The following is an 18,915-nucleotide window of genomic DNA, read 5'->3' on the forward strand; positions in this document are numbered from 1 at the left end:
TCCCTCCCCAGTGTATCCCCAATATGAACTAAGTCATGTTTATTTATTATCCTAAGTATCTTTGTCCTCATAGCACTTCACAACACAATGTAATTTGCCTTTTATTTCGTACGACTGCCTGTTATTGTTTTGTGTTCTTCACATGTTGTATCTTTTTGTTTGTTTGTTTGTTTGTTTGTTTCCTCTTTCTTGTAATGTGTTCTGAAAATGGCTAATAAAAATATGTTTGAAAAAAAAAATAAAAAAGAGTAGGGTGCAATTATTATATAAATATATCGATGGGATTTTCCATTTTAATTTCCTTTTACCGTAACCTCGTGCATCCAAGTTCCCACGGCACCTGAAGGCAACGGTTTACCGAGAGATTAAACGGGGAACTACGCAGGAGGCACTTGAGACGTGATGACGTGGAGGAACCGGTTTGATAAAGTGATGCGCTCATTTTCATCGTTTGCATACTTCTAGAGAGCGATGTACACTGACAGACGTCTTACTTTGAATTCTTCGAGAGTTTGGACTCAATCATTTATTCACTTCTACCAATCATTCTTTCATTAAGCAGCATAGACTGTCTAATCATAGTCTCATGGAGTCACATATACAGTGGCTGAGAGAGAAAGATAATGAGCAAATAAAGGGCACCGCTTTACTCTATTCAGTAGGCAGCAACAGGTGCAGTACAGGTCTGGTTCTGTTTAAAGAAGTATGAATATACAGGCTAGCCAACAAACAAACATTTATTATGTCTTCGTATTGTTGTCTGTTTTGTCCAAGCCAGCTATTTATCTCTCTCAAACACAGGCCAAATGGTGAATGGCAGCTGGAGACAGAGTTGGCCTATTTGCTTGCTGAAATTGCTGAAAGCTGAAAGATGATCTCCTAACAAAAACCATTACAGGTAATGGATTTCAGTGCCATTTAGCCATACAGCTTTCAACTGTGCCTCTTTTTTTTAATTTTTATTTTTTTATACGCAGTATATTCCGGCAAGTGAGTCACTGCTCTCGTCACCATCACCATTAATAATGTCATCAGAAACGTCATCATTCCTGTTTTATTTTGGTGTAGATGTCTTTTTTTGGCGTAGTATCTCAAATTGTCATTGACAGAAATAGCCATGAAACTATGAATGCAGTGTCTTTCTCTGAAAACACAGATATAATACTCAGTATAGTGTAGTATGGAAATGAAGAATATTACCTCAAATACAGACACCAACCAAGAAAAAAGGTGGAAATTATTATTTGGATTTTATTTTGATGGCCTCAGCTCACATCCCAGAATCTAAGTACAGAAAAAGATCTCCTTTGGCACCTTTTGAGACCTCAGAGAACATCTGAATAGATTATTAAATAGCTCGAAAAATAATAAAGAGAATCATCTGTTTCTTTCCCATGGTCCTTTTATGTGTGTTACATACACAGTCCTGAGGTATAAAGATTGTAAAAGCCTATACAAACCAAAAGAATAAGAAGATCGTGTTGGATTAAGACTTTTTAAATTAGCTCAGCAGCATCAAGGAAAAGGTCCACTACACAGACAGAAACATACTCAAGTTCTTCCTCATACAAACAGGAGCTCATTCTTCCCTGTACCACAGAAGTCAAAAACCAGGCAGCCTAGTATTAGTGAGAATAACGAAGTGAATATGAAATGGCTGATAGAAGAGTTATGCATTGATATAAACTGCTGCGTTAAGTTAACCTACATATTAATGCCTATGAAATGGTTTGGTGAAACTGGGAGTGTGAGACAGAGCAGTAGATGGTTCATTAAAATCGTGACAAAAATGCACCCAGGAAAGAGTTCAGTCATACCTTTGTAACAATGCGCAGGACTTAACTGTCCAGTTTGTTGCTAGAGTTTAGACGATCTCCGGCCAATCTAATGGTCACTAGATTTGTTGAAACTAACCCCATGGACTTTTCCCTGTGTTTAGACTGGATATAAACATCATTACAAAGTATAAATGTGACTTTAAGAGACAGTTGGCAAGTAAATTAAGTATTGCAAAACACAAGCAAATGCAAAGACAAGGTAAAATGATCATTTCTGTCCGAATCTGACACAGACAATCATTTCAAAGTGCATAGCAGTGTGGGACTGCAGACCAACACGTAATGCTGCATCTAGAACTAACCAGGACCAGTTAGTTATCTGTGGCTGCAAGTAAATGTTTTGTACACAAGATGATCAATGAAAATTTTACCACACTGATATTCAGTATTTAGGAAATAGATAGCAATGGCCTAAATTAAATTCAAAAGAATGAAGGTGGTCATATCTATTTCTTGCATGACTACCCTTTTATAGACGGGAGGATCAGCGGAGGTGATACCTTGGGTATTTAACGTATTACACATCATGCACACGCTCACCTTATAGCAAAAAGAAAATGCAGAACACGCACACATTTCTTCAAATGGGTCTAACCTGCAAAAATGCATTCACTCCTAAAATTCCCTGAAGTTGCTCACTAGTACAAAATAAAAATAAACTGTCCAAATCAGTCCCAGTTCATCTCCTTCATCCGCTCACGTTAAATCACTGAGAAGTTACGGCAGCTACCACCACCTACTGGCCAGGTAATATTCCACTCACCAATATTTAAACAGTACTTGTTTTAGAAAAAAAGGTGCAATCTAGATTAAAAAAAAAAAAAAAAAGCAAATTGCATTGCATAAAACATTTGTCGCCTTAGCTATGTTTTCCCTCAAGGTCATTTTAAGTTCTAGTCAGTTATCTACGTATGTCCACGAACACCTTATATGTGCCTACAACAGCAACACTATAGTCTAGGTTTAGGTTTAGGCAGCAACAGCCTATCCTTCATAACCTACAGCTTTTGGCCTTTGACTACCTAGTTTAGTCTCATGAGATAAATCCCTTCAATTCCTGCACCACACAGAGCAGAATCTGTACTCTAGATGGTGAAATAAATATGGAGCCATCTTTAGGGCTCAAAGTCAACACAGGATGCGGGTGTGGTCAATCCACGACTCTTCTCCGTCGGTTGTAAACATGCAGGCAGGTGTCAGTGCTGTAGGGCAGTGAGGGGCTCTGAGGCACGTGCCATTCAGAAACTGACAAGGGACCAGTGTTTGGAAACTTGGCTGCTTCGGGATCAGCAGTGGTCACGGATTTGTGTCTGAACCAGCGTTAGAGTTCGGGGTTTGAGCGGCGTCGGCTGAACACGGTTCGGTTCTTTCGTTCTCTGTGGCTTTTGAGCAGAACTGCTGCTGCGATTGTCCTTTTCCTCCGAGCTCTTCGTCCTCCTCTTCCTTGAGTAGCACCTCTTCGTTCTCCAAGACAAACTCCAGGGTGGGTCCACTGGCTGCTCCCCCCTCCAGCACCCCCTCCTCCGACAGGCGGAGTTTTATGTTCATGCTGACGGGCCTTTCGGTTTTATCTAAACAATGAGGACAAACAATGTAATTAAAATTTGATATTTGATATAATGATATCCTTACATGTAACAGGAGGTCATCTTTTTGAAACAGAGCAGTGCTGGGTATATTATAATATAAATATAACATTATATTCATGTGTGATGACAAACTCAGCACGGTCTTCTCTGTCCACAAGGGGGAGCTCACAGGCTGATTTTTGAGAGGCTACCAATCCACTTCTCATTCTAGCTTGTGGTTTGTATACGACACTTGATCAATCTGAAGGATAAATCAGTTGATATTTGTTTTTTTCCCTGTTGTCAACAAACAACACATCAATAAATATCTAAACTAGCTAAGTACCAATCCTATGGAAAAGTGCTTTCGGTGCGGCAGCCCACAAAATGACATAGCTTTTTCTGTATGACAGACGTCTACTGCACTGCTTTCCGTGCACCACAGGGCTGCAAAGTGTGGTGGTTTCGTTATTTCGGTGCACATCTATTTTTATTTACATGCTCTTTAATACTCACTAGTGCATGAAACCTGTATGAGAGACTGAGGAAGTTACAATGTGTTTGGTATGTGCTGTTGGGGTCATGGGGTTTGTTGACAGTACCAACAATGTAGAACATCACCAGCCTTATCTTTTAAACTTCCTCTCCCTGATCCTTACCATGTCCGAGCTGCTTCTCTTTGGGCAGCAGCAGCACATCCACATTGCGATGTGTCTCCAGGGCAGCTGTGAGGACAGCGCCCTCGCGGCTGAACAGGAATACCAATGGCAGGGTAATGTCTTCAGTGGAGTCGCCATCTCCAACCATCTGGAAGAGGGGAGTTTCCTCGCTGTTACTTCCCTCGCGGTGGTCTGAAGAAGAAGGGGATAATAGGAAATGTGTAATTTCAGTGTTTGGTGGTTATTCAAATATGAAGGTCTCACATTGTGGTGATCCTCACCTATAAAGATGACCCCTATGGCTCCTGCCTGCTGCAGCCAACGAGCCTTGGCAGCAAACATGCAGTCACCCCGCAGTGCCAGAGCGATATGTCCTTTTAGCTCCACTGCATTCTCTATTGGTCCACATGCAGTGTAGGGGGAAGCTTTCACTATGCTGCCCTTCACCTGTGACGCAAGAGAGTGGTTTAATGTTTTATTTTGCTTGCATTCGAGAGGATGAATGTGTAAGAGCATGTTTCAGAAAAAATGAGACAAGATGAAAAACTGCATAAAAGCAAAATAGTTTTGGGGGAAAACAGAAAGCATGAAAGCGACGCTAGCTTTGATGTTGCTACTATATAGCCTGTTATCTCACCCCGTGCTCCTGCTTAGTCAGGTCCATTCCAAACTTAGCAGGTCCCGCGGTAAGGACAGTCCTGCCCAGAAATGGGGGGGATATGAGCTGAACAACATGAGGCACCACCACCTCCTCCTCTGCCGTCTGGCTAACTTCTGCTACAAGTCTTACCCGGTACACTCCTTTATGCTCCTATAGGGGTGAAAGATTGAGAAAAAAATCCAAAAAAAAATCATTCCTTTCACTGTGATACAGTATTATATATTATCACACATTCCAGGCACTTTTTTTGCATTTAAAGGAGCACATTTATTATCTTGACCCAATTCAGACTTGACTGAACTTTGCAATTTAGGCCTATTATTATAAATGATTTAAAAAAGCAAGATGACTTAGGCAATCACTTTGCTATGACTGACACATCATAGCATCCCACCTCATGATACCGCATGATATAATTACTGCTTCACTCAACTTAAACGTAAATCAAAAGTTTAAACTTAGAAGATCATGAAGACATACTGTAGTTCTAAAGATTAAAGCATGTAATGTTGTACAATATGGAAGACAATTGGTTTAACAGTGGGATAGATAATTTACCTGTTTAGACTTGTCAATGCATATAGCATAAAGTGCAAAGTAAAGTGGATAGTGCATAAATGGAACCAAATGATCCAAAATAAGGAAATGAAAACGTGTTTTGCATACAAAGCACTCCTTCCTTAAAGTTAGAATGGTAGATGGAGTTGCAGTATATTAAGATCACGTTTACAAAGTGCTTTGTGATTTTTGCCTCTTTGTCACATACTCAGTGACTATTTAATCAATAGTCAATAGTAGTCAATGTAGGCTTTATGGGTGGTACCAACTTTAAAACAGACAATCAGCAACTCCAGAAAAGTCCAAAAAATCTTTATATATTTTATCTGCTGACTGTCAGCACTAACTGATCCAGACTGCTACCAGGAAGGTCCGACTTGGTCCAAACACTCAACAGAGACAGGAGTTTCAAAGGGAATTATGTAAAATCTGACTAGAGATTAGGTGGAAAAAAAAGAGAAAAATGTAAAAACAAAATTCAGGTTCTGACATGAGGAGAAACCAAAATACCCTGTGACTTCTGCTGTCTCCTGCGGTGACCTCATTCAGTGGAGTGAGAGAAATGCCCATGCTTTTCAAGAACTCCACTGGCTCCATGCCATTGTCATGAAGCGGTAGTTCAATTTCCCTGTAAAGTGTAAACACGCTCAGGTTAAACGCTCAGTCAGCAATTACAGTAAAGACTGTTTTTAAAATCCCCTTGTGAATGTGCACACCTGACGGGTAGAGGGTGGAAGGCTCGCCCCACCCCAGTGAGGTACTTGTAGCTGTCCCGGATGGTTTTGGCAAATGAAGGGTTGTTGGGGAATAGCGTCTCAGTGCTCGGACAGGAGTGTGTAAACAGATCTTCCTCTTGAGAAACAGGAACAGTCTCCTGGAGAACAGTTACAGTTGAACAACAACACACCGACTACTGTATGAGAAACTGCATATTACAAGGCTCAGTTAGCATTTTAACGAACTGATTCTTTTAGCTGAAATATCAAAATATATCCAAATCTGTGATAGAGGCTCTCACCGTATTGTTTCCTTGACAGGGTGGCTGAGTGGTGGAGAGAGACACGGGCAGAAGGTGGGCCTCTGTGGTGAAGATGTAGTCGTCAATATCAATAGGGAGCTGGCTCTTGTCCGAAAACAGCAGGTACAGGTATTTAAACATCTCGGCCAGAAAGAAGGAGTCCATCCTGTTCACAAAGAACATTTTATTACAAATTCAAACGTGACGTTTACACCGTGTAAGTTAACTTGTCAGGTTAAACATGTCTGGAACAGTGTTTGTCTCACACTATACCTGTCTTCATGCGTCCCGGTGCGAACATCCTGCACAGCAGCAAACCCGCAAGGCACCCTGGCGTAGGCATTGAGCTTTTCCACTATGGACTGTCCCACTCTGAGGTAGTAGGGGTCGCCAGTGGCCTGTAGAGTTCAAAATATAATCTTTACCGCTCTTACAAGGTACGTTTAGATTGATAGAAAAAGGGAAAAGAAAAAGATACTGTATATTTAGTATAAATGTGTAGTAATTAGCCTGATTGTGACGGCGAAACCACTTTTCCATACTTTCTTTAATTCTGTGAATCACGCAGCCCTATCAGGTTTTATTACCTTATAGAGGTAGTATGTACTTTCTGCAAACTCTGGTCTCAGTAGGTGTTGGCCCCAATGAACTCTGAACTCTGTAGTGAAAGCCTTTGGGGAGAGAAACCAAAGAAAGAAAGACGTTAGAGTCCTTGACACTGATGAACAGATTTCATCAAGAGATACATTTTCATGAATACGGTATATATCACTGCGTCGTATCATCAGTAGTATCATCAAGTGAATTACAAGTGAATTATTTTACTATTCACAAACCAATAAAAGCTGGATTCTGGAAAGCAACCGTTGTTTCCTCAGTCAGGCAAAATAGTTTAAAGAATGACGAACTCTATAAGAGAATGCAGCTGTGGGAGTTTTTCACTTCGGTTTTGTTCAGGCACCGAAACTACAGGATTAGGTTTAGAAAAAGATCATCATCTGGGTTCAAATAGACCCCGAAACCAAAAAGCCTTCCTGGCAGAAAGCACCACAAGCAAACTATAACATTCAGATCAGCGCTAATTATTGGAGAAGACAAGCTGTGCTGAAACTTCACAGATGAGAGCACTTTGGGGTTTCAGCTGTTCAGTTATGCATCTTTCCTAACAGCCATCTTGAAGGCTGAAATCAGACACTCATTTTATTAGATGCAGTATTTTATCCGTCTCGCCCGATGACGGCTGGAATAGGCTCCAGCCGTCCCGTTATCCTTCACAAGACGAGTGGTTACAGAAGATGAATGAATGAATGAATGCATGAGTATGTCATCCATGCTGTCCAGCCACATTGAGTATTACAGACATTTCATCTTTGCCTCCTTCATAGTATTACACAGAGAAAAAAGAGCAGCGATTCTTTACCTCTGGAAGGAACTTGTGCTGTTTGGTGACTTGGTAAAGCATCTCATGAGTCTCAATGGCTGGTTTCAGATCTCCTCTCAGAACCTATGCGAACAATACATATTTACATGTGCAACGATATCTATGCCTTCTACCGTGTCTAAATATAGAAAGGGGATCAATTAAGTGTGCCTTCAGATGGAATCACACACACCTGTAAGCCAGGGAAGAATGCCAGGAGAGAGTCCATCCAGCTCCGCACGCTCACAGTGGGGTTGTGCATGTGTACATTGAGCAGCAGAGGAGGCTGACTGATGTACTTCATAATGGCACTGTAGTGCTATTATAGACATCAAAGAAAATACATTAGCAGTGAAAAAGGCTTTTAACTCAGACGACCACAACATGAACAAAATGACTAGAGCCGATAATGCTGCCACACGGAGCACAATACAGCTGCTACCAAATAGTACAATTTACTGTTGTTTGTTGATGCACTGATGCAGGACTTACAACATTGAACCTCTGCAGAAAAACATTGTCTCCTAGAAGAATATAGGCCTTCATCAGGTATTCATAGTATGAATCGATACCGGCACCAACTCCACTATCTGCAAAGAAGGATGAAGATTATGACTTGTACCTTTACCAAGGTTTTGTTGGTTTTACACTGAGAATGTTTTTGTTTAAACAACCTTACCCCTTCTGACCCATTCTCCATTATGGATATTGATGACCGTCCCCACCAAGTCACTTCCTCTCTGTCTCCTCTCCCAGAGGACATCCAAAGCCTTCCTTGCGTGTTCCTATAAAAACAACGAGTATAACTTAAAATGGTTGTAGTAAAAACATTATTAGAATATATCATTTTATATTTCAACAACTACCACAGCATTAGCTTTAAGTTCTAAAGATAAAATAGAGCAAGGCATCATTTTCTCGAGGCAGAGGAAGCTAATACCTCAAACACAGACTCTCCTGACAGTCTGCTGAGAGCAGCAAACTCCAGGATCATTGTTCCTGCACACGCTGTGCAGGTGTCCGATTCAGTGCCTGTGCGTGAAAGTGGGTTAAGGACGCCATACCGCAGATTCACCTGGTAAACCAAAAAAAACAAATGAATCACTGTCGCTTGACTGCTTCTTCTAACTTTAACCCTTTAGAAACTACTTCAGGTACTGGTTTCAGTTTAAAGGTTGTTCAATAAGATTAGCCTGTCTGCCTTATCTGCATATAACGCATGTAAAATCAGACCTGTCCTATTTAACAGTAAAATAAGAAACACCTTAGGGTAGGGAAGGCCACTTGTGGTGTTGAAAGCAGGCAGTAATCGATGGCCCAGCTCTTTGGCCATATGTAGGAGCTCATCTCGATACCACTGCATCCTCTCCCCACGCTGCCGTAGCAGGTCTGCCATCACGTGGCCCCCTAAAAGCCCACTGAGGAGAATAAACAGAGGCAAGAAAATACAAAATTACAAAGGAACGTCAGAATTAGAAAGGCTGAAAGACTTTAAACAACAGGACACTTCAGTCTAGTAATATGTAATATGTTGCGGAATAACCAGATAAATGTTGTTATAAATAAAAATCAGAAGGTTTCTTACCCTAAAACCCTGATGTTGGTCTCAAACACTGACACCACCACATCGTTGTCCAGGCGCACATCCCTCACAGCCTTCCTCACTGCATCCTCAAAGTCATCGAGCTTGTTCAACACCTGCGCACACACACCGGCAGCAACCAAAATTATAAATAAATAAAAACTCTAATGAGATAAACGTCTCAAATATAAGAATAGAGCAAAAAGTTTATATTCTTGAAGAAAGAAGAACAGAAGAAAGGAAAGTACTCACCACCAGGGTATCAAGGGTGTCAATCAGAGTGAGAGAAAACCTAGGGAAAATGTGGAACATATGTTATGAAATGATGAGAGCAAGGACAGCACGGTAGAGCCCATGTCCCACTTTTACCACTGATCCAGTTAATGAAACACGTACTATTATATATCAAATCTGTTGAATTTGCTGTAAAATTACATTACACAATATGTGAGGTAAATAAATTGATCCAATACATTTTAAGTCATGGCTTTTATGGCCTTTCTGCAGCTTTTATTTACTTTAACTGGCATCCAATTGTATGTATCTGAAAAACTAGGGCATCTACTCCATGTTAAATTGAGTCTGTTTGGCAGAGCACAGCGTGCAGTGATTACTGAGTCCTTGTCTTCTCTGACGATGCAAATGCTTTGCACAAAGAGATGGCAATCCTCATTCATTTAAACGAAAAAAATGTAAATCGTACAATGAATTTCTCTGCGTTTAAAAAAAACAACACATTTGTACACACAAAGAGTAGTGAGCACAGCTGGAGAAGCGGGCAGCTATACAAGGTGCCTGGGGAGCATTTTTAGGGGTTGGATGCCTTGCTAAAGGGTACTTCAGCCATGGATGTAGAGTGGATTCGAACCAGTGAACGTATCCCAAGTCCACAGCTTAAATGTTTGCAGTTGTATAAAACTGTAAGCTACAGTAAATCCAAAACACTTTTTGAGATCATGCTGAAAGTACATTGACTGGCCACTTCATTAGGTACACTGGTGAAAAAAAAAAAATGCATTCTAATTCAACAGTCCTACCCCAAAGCTTAGCTTCATGAAGGTTATGGCATTTAGCATTAGTTAAACATAGCAAAGACAGCAGTTGATTAAACTGCGTTTTCATTTTGGAGGCTGTGGTTTGTAGTAGTATTTATTTCCCCATCAAGTAATGCTCTAAAGACAAGCATGTTAATGCAGACATTAGGCTTTAAAATGTGCGCATGCCGTCAGTCTGAACCGATCGCTTATACATGGCTTGTATGCTTGAAGGAATTTCAATCTGTAGAACTCGTCTTTCAAGTATTCAAATGTGAATGGGTGATAAACTCACTTTCCTAATGAGTCATCTATGTCCCCTCTGTTGGGCTCCTGGCCTCGCACTCTCCCTCTGCAGCTCAAAGGCATCAGCTCATCTGCTGGATAGGCATATTTCTGGGGCAGAAACAAGTGAGATTGATTTCAAGCTTCATTTAACAGCCTACAAGAAATGGACCGGAGCTTAAATGCTTCTGCAACTCGTCCTTCACTCGTAGAACAATCTTCTTTCTCACTGACTGCTTTCCCCAAATTTCTCCAGCTACACATTCCAGCTCTTGCAGGAATGAGATTGAGAAATTCCAGACATTTTAACGAAGGTATGTCGTAAAACTGTTAAAGTAAAACATAGACATTTTAACAAAGGGATGAAATTGGTAAATCTGTTTCTAACAATAATAATAATAATCATCTCACCCCTGTTTCTCTTCTACACCTCACAATTAATAACCTATATCAATCTATAACAAGTTTACCCATGGCTCAGTTTTTGACAGATCATCTGAGTATTTATTCCAGTTTTCACTTCTATGACACACTCTGGAACATGCTGCTCCTTTCTCCGTCTCTGTCTGTGCTTGATCCTGTTTTTCAACTTATACAGACTCAACTTACGTGTAAAACTTTCGTGACGTGATTCTAACTCTTTTCTTGACTTTAGCTCTCCAGCTACACCCTTTACCACACTTTTACAGTGCCCAGAGATCCCCTTTTTCTCTTGGCTCACGTGTAACCAAATCTGAGTTATTTACTTTCTGCAAACTTCACCGAATAAGATCTATCTGTTCAGCCAGTCGCTGATTAAACTTTCTTCTGAGCAGCTGCAACACGCATTACCACATCAAAGTGAAGAACTTACCATGTAACTGCCATAAGCGTGATCAAACATTTCAACAATCTGTTGCCTGCAAAATAATGGGAAATTTTTAGATTACTCAAATGCACAAAACAGAGTAATGTTTTCAGTATTGCAGAGGCTTCCACACACATACATGCTCATTCACAAGCACACATAACCAGTGTTAACATGGCCATCAAGGCATTTATCACCTGATAACAGTCTTCTCCTCCGATGTCATGACCTGGCTCTCTTGACATTTCGCCCAGCCAAGAAGACTGATGACCATAAGTGTTTTTAGCATCATGCCTAAGCCCGAAGGTTGGTCCAGTTTCCAGCAAAGTTTATTTCCTGTTCTCTTCAGGTAGTCTTGCATCGGCTTAGATGTGGACGAACAAACTCCTGTTCTCAATCCAACGTCCACACAAAGTCAAACAACCCAGCAGGCTCAACTGTCCTCCACTAGATCCCAGTTCATCTTCTTTTCAGCAGAGAAACAGTTGAGCATTGGCTAACGCCACCCGACGTTAGCTACCTCCTAACTCCATTCCCATGTTTCCACCCTGACGGTTATGTAGTCGACACAGCCCTGTTACGACCACCACATGCTCACAGACCACTGAGGATGACCACAATCCATGTAAACAAAAGAGGCAGCGAGCTACAGCTGAGCTGCTCACTGTTGACGTTAGCTTCCTTGTACAGAAAAACCAGGCTGACCGCGAAGCACCTGCGTCGCCGGAAAACGTCAAACACGGGGCTAACAGCAGACTTCTTGATGATTATAGAAATGTAAAATAAACATTAAGTCGTTACCAAATTATGACACGGTGACAGTGTGGCTAACACTCGCTAGCCACCACAGTGCTGGGAGGATCCCTGCTGCTAGCTCGCTAACAAGTTGCTAGTTCGCCGTCAGCAGTGCTAGTTAGTTAGCTAGCAAGCTAAATAAATAAAGTAAGATAGTTCAAAACGTAATTTTGGTCTGAGAACAAAAGGTTCACAAGGGCATGTAAAATAACTGCCAAACGGTTGGAAATACAATGACACGTCGCCAAGTGTCTCTACAGTACCCTGCTGTCGAGTACGGAGCTGTCAAAGATCGGACAGGCTTTGTTGCTACCCGGCTACCGGGGCTGGACTTGAAGTGAGAAACTTCTGCCCTGAGCTTGTCTCTCAGGCAAAGCTCGTGCCACGTACGGTACAGTGAAAGTTTCTCTGTGGCCAAGTCCCTCGCTTACCGTGCATTCTTCTTCATCTGGCTATATTTAGGATTACATAAGTTTGAGGTTAGGGCTATCCTTAATGAGCAGACTGAGGAGGTAACGGACGTCGGATTGTTATCAAGGAATGTTGCCTTGCAGGCTCTACTTAGGGTACTAAACAAGCCAATGCATGCGTCACTGAGTAGGTGGAGTCTGGGGGATGCGGTTTGTAAAGAATAAGAATAAGAAATATTAGCTGTCTGTGTCAACGTTTGACAGGACACTGAACCATACCATACACGTCCCTACAAAAGAAGTCAAGCAGTGTCGTTTCTTATTCGTTTGTTTCATGGTTCCTTCACTAAATTAGGTCAGGTGTGTAGTGTCAAACCTTTAGCCACAAGATGTCGCAATGGCCATTCTCCTCTCAATGCAACGCTTCCGTACATCAGCAGGATTTTATCCATCTTTTTCTATAAATTGGCATCTATAATGGTCTTGCCTGGTTTTCACGGTGGTCCTCTGATAACAGAAGCTACGAGCTGCCATAGCTTTCTGCACATCTAGTGTTTTGTCATAGGATGTTGAGACCCATCTAACCCATCCTCAGCATTGTTTTGCATTCACCAAACACTCTAAATCGAAAATACATTTTGTGCTTTTGGCTCTGGCAAAAGACTGAGGCACGCATAATGATTAAACATCTCGCCGAGAAGTCACAAGATGATTAATTAATTAATTAGGAGATATGAAAATATGTTCTCTCTGACTCATAGCTACATAGCCTACATCCGCCCTTAGAGCAAACATGATCAGGACACTTTATTGGGTTGGGTTCAGTGTTGGAAAGTAACTAAGTAAACTTAACTAATTACTTTTTTCTGTGCTACTTTATACGCCTTTTTATTATTTGTATGTTTTTTTTCTGCCTTACTGCCTTATTTGATATACACTGCAGATTTTGAATGACAGTGAAAAACATAATGAACAAGTATTTATGGTGCCAGGTTATGATAAAACTTTATTAGTTTACCCTCAAATCGGTTGATAAGTATGCGCCAACATCTGAAATAATAAGAACTTTTACTTTTGATTTAATTGCTTACACTTTTGTGCATTAAAATAAAGGATCTTTACTTTGTAGGCTGTAATACACAAGTAAAATATCTAAGCTTGACGATTTTTCGCCGGAATCTAATTAATCGGAGCATTAGTGTTGTTGCGCAGTCACATAGCAGATGAGAGGCACTGATCCCTCTTTGCTTTGTCAGGACCAGTGGTCAGCGCCTGAGTCAGTGCACCACTGTTACCTTCCCACCATCGAGGAGGAGCTTCTGAAAAACGTATCATCCTGTGATTCAACTTCCTCCATCTAATATGAGGCGTTGACTTCTCAACTACTCTCAAAGGTGTGGCGTTTCTGGCGAACTGTGAAATTCCTCTTGGAACGTCAGTCGTACCCCTTTCACTTAGGTAAGAAAAATATGTTGTTGTTTTTTATGTCTTTTGATCGCCACCTTTATGTGCGTACGCGTCTTTAGTATTTGACTCCATTTTATGATTTTCATGCTTTGCATCATGTTAGACTGCAGCCGTCGATATTTGAAACGTTACAGACTTGGTTTTCTATAGTCTGTGTTTGCTCACACGTGTCCAGTCTACTCCATAGTGTCAGAGCAGTGCAGCTTTTGTGTGGGCTTTTACATGAAACTTCAAGTGGATGTCAAAAGTACAGATGGAGAAAAATCAGCCGGAAGGAAATGATGTGAGGTGGTGATGATACTGTGTGATTTTTCTTTCCCCATAGTTGAAAACTTTTCTCAACAACATGTCTGTTTGGGTGAGTAGTTGCAGACTGAGTAAATAATGTCATAGGCTCATAATATCATACAATACAGGTGGCCACTAAGCATATGTGTTGATGTGCATTGTAGGATGACTTGGACCTGCTCTTGGACTCCCCCTCCTCCCTGACTGTGACAGTAAGTCAACATCTTGTTATCTTTAGTGTTCAGGATCCTGGTTATAGAGATCAGAATACTTTATCAGTCCTTCAAGGTAATAGTTTTGTTGCAGTTGCTCCCATAAAGTTGCAAGGAGACAGAGACTTTTACAAAAGTAAGATGCATAAAAGCAAAATATTGCAAAATATATTACAATTTACAGATGATGGTAAACTCTGACAATTTCGAAAGAGTAGCTTATGTGGGAATGTGTTACAGTTGCGCAAATCATTTTCCATTGTTGTGTTGGAGCCAGTGATTGTGTTTCTGTGTTCATCAGTCCACTGTGAGAGGGACTGTGAAAGACAAGGCGAATTTCAAAGTGGACGAAGATGTGTCTGCCCTGAGGAAAGCCATTGAGGGCCTTGGTAAGTTCATGATACCATTATTAGTTCATTTCTTAGACAGTCCACTATATCAGACAAATGTGTGAAAGAACTTAAATTAAGTGCAGGACTGAGCAAAGAGAGCTCCTTTAATAGATGTGTGGTGCTTTAAAGAGATGGTTGTATGATGTACTTATCTATTGTCTGTGTGTTATTTACAGTAAATTGTTGTTGGCACGTCCCCGGTTCAGGCTGGAGTACTGGTTGGGAGGCAAGGCAAATGAACTGCTGTCAATGCAGCAAGATCTGTTTAGCCACCTAAAACAAAACCCGCCTAAAAATCAATATCAGTTTAAGAGCATGCTATATTTAACAATATCATCACTGTACCTTGGCGTCAGACAGTATTTTTAGCCAAAGCAGTGTTCTATTCAAAGCCCCCAGACATCATTGACACAAAATAATTTTATCTCAAATAACGTGGTAGTAGCTGCTCTATTGTACCTCAGTTATTTTTTGTGTGATTTTGGTCAGCTGGGACTTGGAAAACATCAAAGTCACACAGCAGTGATCTAAGTCTTTTTGATGTTGTCCCCTTCCTAGGCACAACAGAAAAGACCCTGATCGAGGTGTTGACCCAAAGAAGTAACGCTCAGCGTCAGCTTATCGCTAAGGCTTATGAGAAAGCCACAGGAAGGGTATTTGACTATACTTATTTTTAAACATTTGTAAATTTATCTTAACCGCTGACCAGCGTGCTGTAGTAAGCCTTCTGTTCTCCATCAGGCTTTGGTGGCAGACCTGGAGGGCGACACTCATGGAGACTTTGAAGACTTGTTAGTTGCTCTGGTGACACCTCCGGCTGTCTTTGACTGTCATGAAATCCTTAAAGCCATCAAGGTGAGACTTTGTTAAAGTGCCTTCAGGTTATAAGATGTGTCCTTCTGGTATGCAGACGCTACAAGGAGTTTTAGTTTTATAGACAGGGTCCAGAAAAGTGTCTGTCTCAATGTTAAATAAATCTGACAAAGTTCTGCAAGCTGGTGACAGACGTTCTGTACTTCAGACTTGTTTCATTAAATTTGACTTTAGTTTTTAGATTACAGACTACATTAACTGGTTTATTTAACCCTTCAAATTCAGGGTGCAGGGACCACAGAGAGTACGCTCACTGAAATCTTTGCCTCCAGATCCAACAGACAGATCAGTGCCCTGTCTGAAGTATACATGGCAGGTAGGTAACTCCAACTTCAAAGTATTACACCGTATTACACAAGTTATAGCTGCTCATGATGCAACATGTACCAATCATTGCACAATTCTTTGCATTGTGCTGTTTCATCAAGAAACGGGAAGGTCGCTGATTCATGATCTGCAGTCTGAGGTGTCTGGGGATTACAGCAAAGCACTTCTCATCTTGGCTGAGGTACTGTACGTTAACTTAAAACAGCGATGTGCTAGCATTCCCGGCAAATGAGAGTCAGACGCACAGCAGTATATTTATTGCAGTCAGACAGCTCTGAACATTCCTAACTTATCTCAAAAATGCACAGTCCAAGAAAAAAAAAACTGTTTCATATTTCTGATCTACAACAGCAGGTTCAGATTACTTAGTTTAATGTCTAAATGCTATGGAATAAATTAAAATTTAAAGTTAGAGAATTGGTTAGAGGTCGTTTTCAACATTTGTTACGAGGCTTCTCGTCGAGGATATTAAAAATCATGTTACAGACGTGTCTGCAAATATATTACATTTTTTATTTAGTATCACAAAATATTTTGTTCTACCTCACAGGGGAAGAGAGATGAGAGCACCAATGTGGACGCTGCCAAAGCCAAAGCAGATGCTAAGGTATACTTATATTTATATTTGGATCATTCACTGGTTTTGCCACCTGCTTTTCTATGCAAATTTAGCGCTCGTGCTACTACTACTACTTGTGTATTGTATTGACACTCAGTACAGCCAAGAAGCCCATGTAGCTATATGGCTACATACAATAGTAGCGCAGCCAGTGCATGTTGATTTAGTTTTTGTTCCTAGCCTAAAACTGTAGCTGTGTACACTATATTCTGAAGTCCATTCTCATTGCACACAGGCCTTGTATGAAGCAGGAGAGAAGAAGTGGGGAACCGATGAAGGGAAGTTTATTGACATCCTGTGCCACAGGAGCATTCCCCAACTTCGACAAAGTGGGTCCACCTCTTGACATTTTCTGTAGTTGCCCTGTGGTAAAATGTATGTGTGTTGCTCTGAGCTAAACGCTGAGCATGTTAGCATCCCAACATGTTGAGGCAATGCAGTCATGTTAACATGCTGAAGCTGATAGTAGCTATGTCATTAGTATTGCAGGCATTTACTCAAAAACTAGAAAATTGGATAAAACTAAATATTTTGTATTTTATGAGGATTTAACCCCTAATAAGTGACACAGTGACAATGCTAACATGTTAGCCATCTCAGTTTAGCTTAACACGCTAAAGCTTGCTAGTTTATGCTTCACATAAAGCTTATGGCTGATGTTAAGTTCCGTTAGTTTTGCAGGTATATAGTACAAAACAATTGAATAAGACCGCCTGTGCTTTTACGAAGTGAAAAGAGATTGGCTTTTCTTTTGACAGCTCTGGTAGAGTACAAGAATATTAGCAAAAAGACTCTACAGGAGAGCATTGAGAGTGAGATGTCCGGAGACCTAGAGGAACTACTTGTGGCTGTCGGTGAGAAACATAGATATGTTGTTTGTTGTGTTGCATTTTCATCATCGCATGGAACAAATCAATTGGTGCACCACATCAGTTATGCCTATAACTTCTTCTTCTGCCTAGTTAAGTGTGTGAAGAATGTCCCTGCATACCTGGCTGAGAGGCTTTTCAAGAGCATGAAGGTAAACTTTGTCATTTGAAATGAATCTGCATCATGGGGGCCCCTTTTTAACCCTAGAGCCCTCCAAAAATAAAACTAAACAAATTCCACATATTGTTTGGATTCCCCTTTTAGCCACAGCAGACTGTATTGGTCAGCAGTGGTGCGGAAAGGAATTTTAAGCCATGTTTTATTGCTGCCGCTTACATGAGCAACATTGGTTGAAATGTGTCAACAGACAAAAAAACACAAAGTTGCAGGATAATGTGAAGAAGGGATAGCTGTAGTATCTGAGGACTGCAAGACCATTTATTCATTTTTTTTTTTTTCACCCTTTGTCCAGGGCGCAGGGACCACAGAGTCCACTCTGACCAGGATAATCGTCAGTCGCTCAGAGATTGATTTGTTGGACATCAGAACAGAGTACAAGAAGCTGTTTGGATGCTCTCTCTACTCCCAACTAGAGGTCAGTACACACCCCAACAAAGTAAATATGCCCTCTTAATACACAGGACAGGAATTAAATCACACCAAAGATATCCATCTTCTTGACATGTCAAACACCATGTCCTGCTTTCGTCTCCCTCCATATTTGTGTAGTCTGAAGTGTCGGGGAGTTACGGCGACACCCTCAAACATCTGTGTGGAGAGGACTAACTCCATCTACCAAATCATGGATTGTGACGTGCAGCTTTAACAACATGAGACAGGAAGAGCTGCAGCTAGTGATGTCGCTGACCTTTGCAACGGCGCCATATGGATGCATATGGATGGCCGGAACTAACAGGGAGAAATGCTTTATAATGTGGAATTCCTGTAACGTTTAAACATGTGTGAAACTAGATTTTCACATACTGAATGCATAGCACACCAAGATTTAAGAAGAATGTGTCATTTAGATGTGAAGATGCTGTTGAATGTATTTTCAGATATAGAACATTTCCTTCCATGTGACTGATAGCAGCTGTTAACCAAACATTTCTTACCTTCTACATGCTTCTGATGTATCTGTAACTAATAATTAATGTCATTAAATGTCACATTTAATAAAAAAAATAGATTA

The 18,915-nt window shown here is 40.8% G+C and overlaps 2 protein-coding genes across 2 annotated transcripts; one reads left to right on the plus strand and one right to left on the minus strand.

Moving 5' to 3' along the window:
- Positions 1-1,066: 1,066 nt before the first annotated feature.
- On the minus strand, positions 1,067-13,359 carry LOC311508059 (ER degradation-enhancing alpha-mannosidase-like protein 3). Its single transcript, XM_084572680.1, has 20 exons — positions 11,668-13,359; positions 11,477-11,522; positions 10,634-10,734; positions 9,557-9,596; positions 9,308-9,420; positions 8,987-9,140; positions 8,663-8,797; positions 8,402-8,507; positions 8,215-8,312; positions 7,916-8,041; positions 7,723-7,806; positions 6,890-6,973; positions 6,576-6,700; positions 6,303-6,468; positions 6,001-6,158; positions 5,795-5,912; positions 4,703-4,876; positions 4,347-4,512; positions 4,066-4,257; positions 1,067-3,409 (listed from the first exon to the last, which is right to left on the minus strand). Exons 1-20 carry the CDS (start codon positions 11,829-11,831, stop codon positions 3,135-3,137), a joined length of 2,625 nt encoding a protein of 874 aa, XP_084428806.1. The 5' UTR covers positions 11,832-13,359; the 3' UTR covers positions 1,067-3,134.
- Positions 13,360-13,464: 105 nt separating this feature from the next.
- Positions 13,465-18,899, plus strand: LOC311507419 (annexin A3-like). The gene is made up of 14 exons (XM_084571741.1): positions 13,465-14,133; positions 14,468-14,500; positions 14,595-14,642; positions 14,944-15,031; positions 15,593-15,687; positions 15,776-15,889; positions 16,133-16,223; positions 16,336-16,415; positions 16,785-16,841; positions 17,089-17,182; positions 17,612-17,707; positions 17,816-17,874; positions 18,196-18,318; positions 18,453-18,899. The coding sequence occupies exons 2-14, from the start codon at positions 14,489-14,491 to the stop codon at positions 18,507-18,509; spliced, it is 1,014 nt and encodes a 337-aa protein (XP_084427867.1). The 5' UTR covers positions 13,465-14,133; positions 14,468-14,488; the 3' UTR covers positions 18,510-18,899.
- Positions 18,900-18,915: the final 16 nt, after the last annotated feature.

Source organism: Chelon labrosus (genome assembly GCF_963514085.1).
Source record: "Chelon labrosus genome assembly, chromosome: 22".
NCBI classification, from domain to species: Eukaryota; Metazoa; Chordata; class Actinopteri; order Mugiliformes; family Mugilidae; genus Chelon; species Chelon labrosus.

Coding starts and splice junctions, on each gene's coding strand:
- LOC311508059 (XM_084572680.1), bottom strand. CDS start 11,831: ATGCAAGACTACCTGAAGAGAACAGGAAATAAACTTTGCTGGAAACTG. Junction 10,735..11,476: donor ACGCTTATGGCAGTTACATG/GTAAGTTCTTCA, acceptor TTTCTGCCCCAG/AAATATGCCTATCCAGCAGA. Junction 5,913..6,000: donor TTCCACCCTCTACCCGTCAG/GTGTGCACATTC, acceptor TACACTTTACAG/GGAAATTGAACTACCGCTTC.
- LOC311507419 (XM_084571741.1), top strand. Junction 16,224..16,335: donor GTCTGAAGTATACATGGCAG/GTAGGTAACTCC, acceptor TGTTTCATCAAG/AAACGGGAAGGTCGCTGATT. Junction 16,416..16,784: donor CACTTCTCATCTTGGCTGAG/GTACTGTACGTT, acceptor TCTACCTCACAG/GGGAAGAGAGATGAGAGCAC.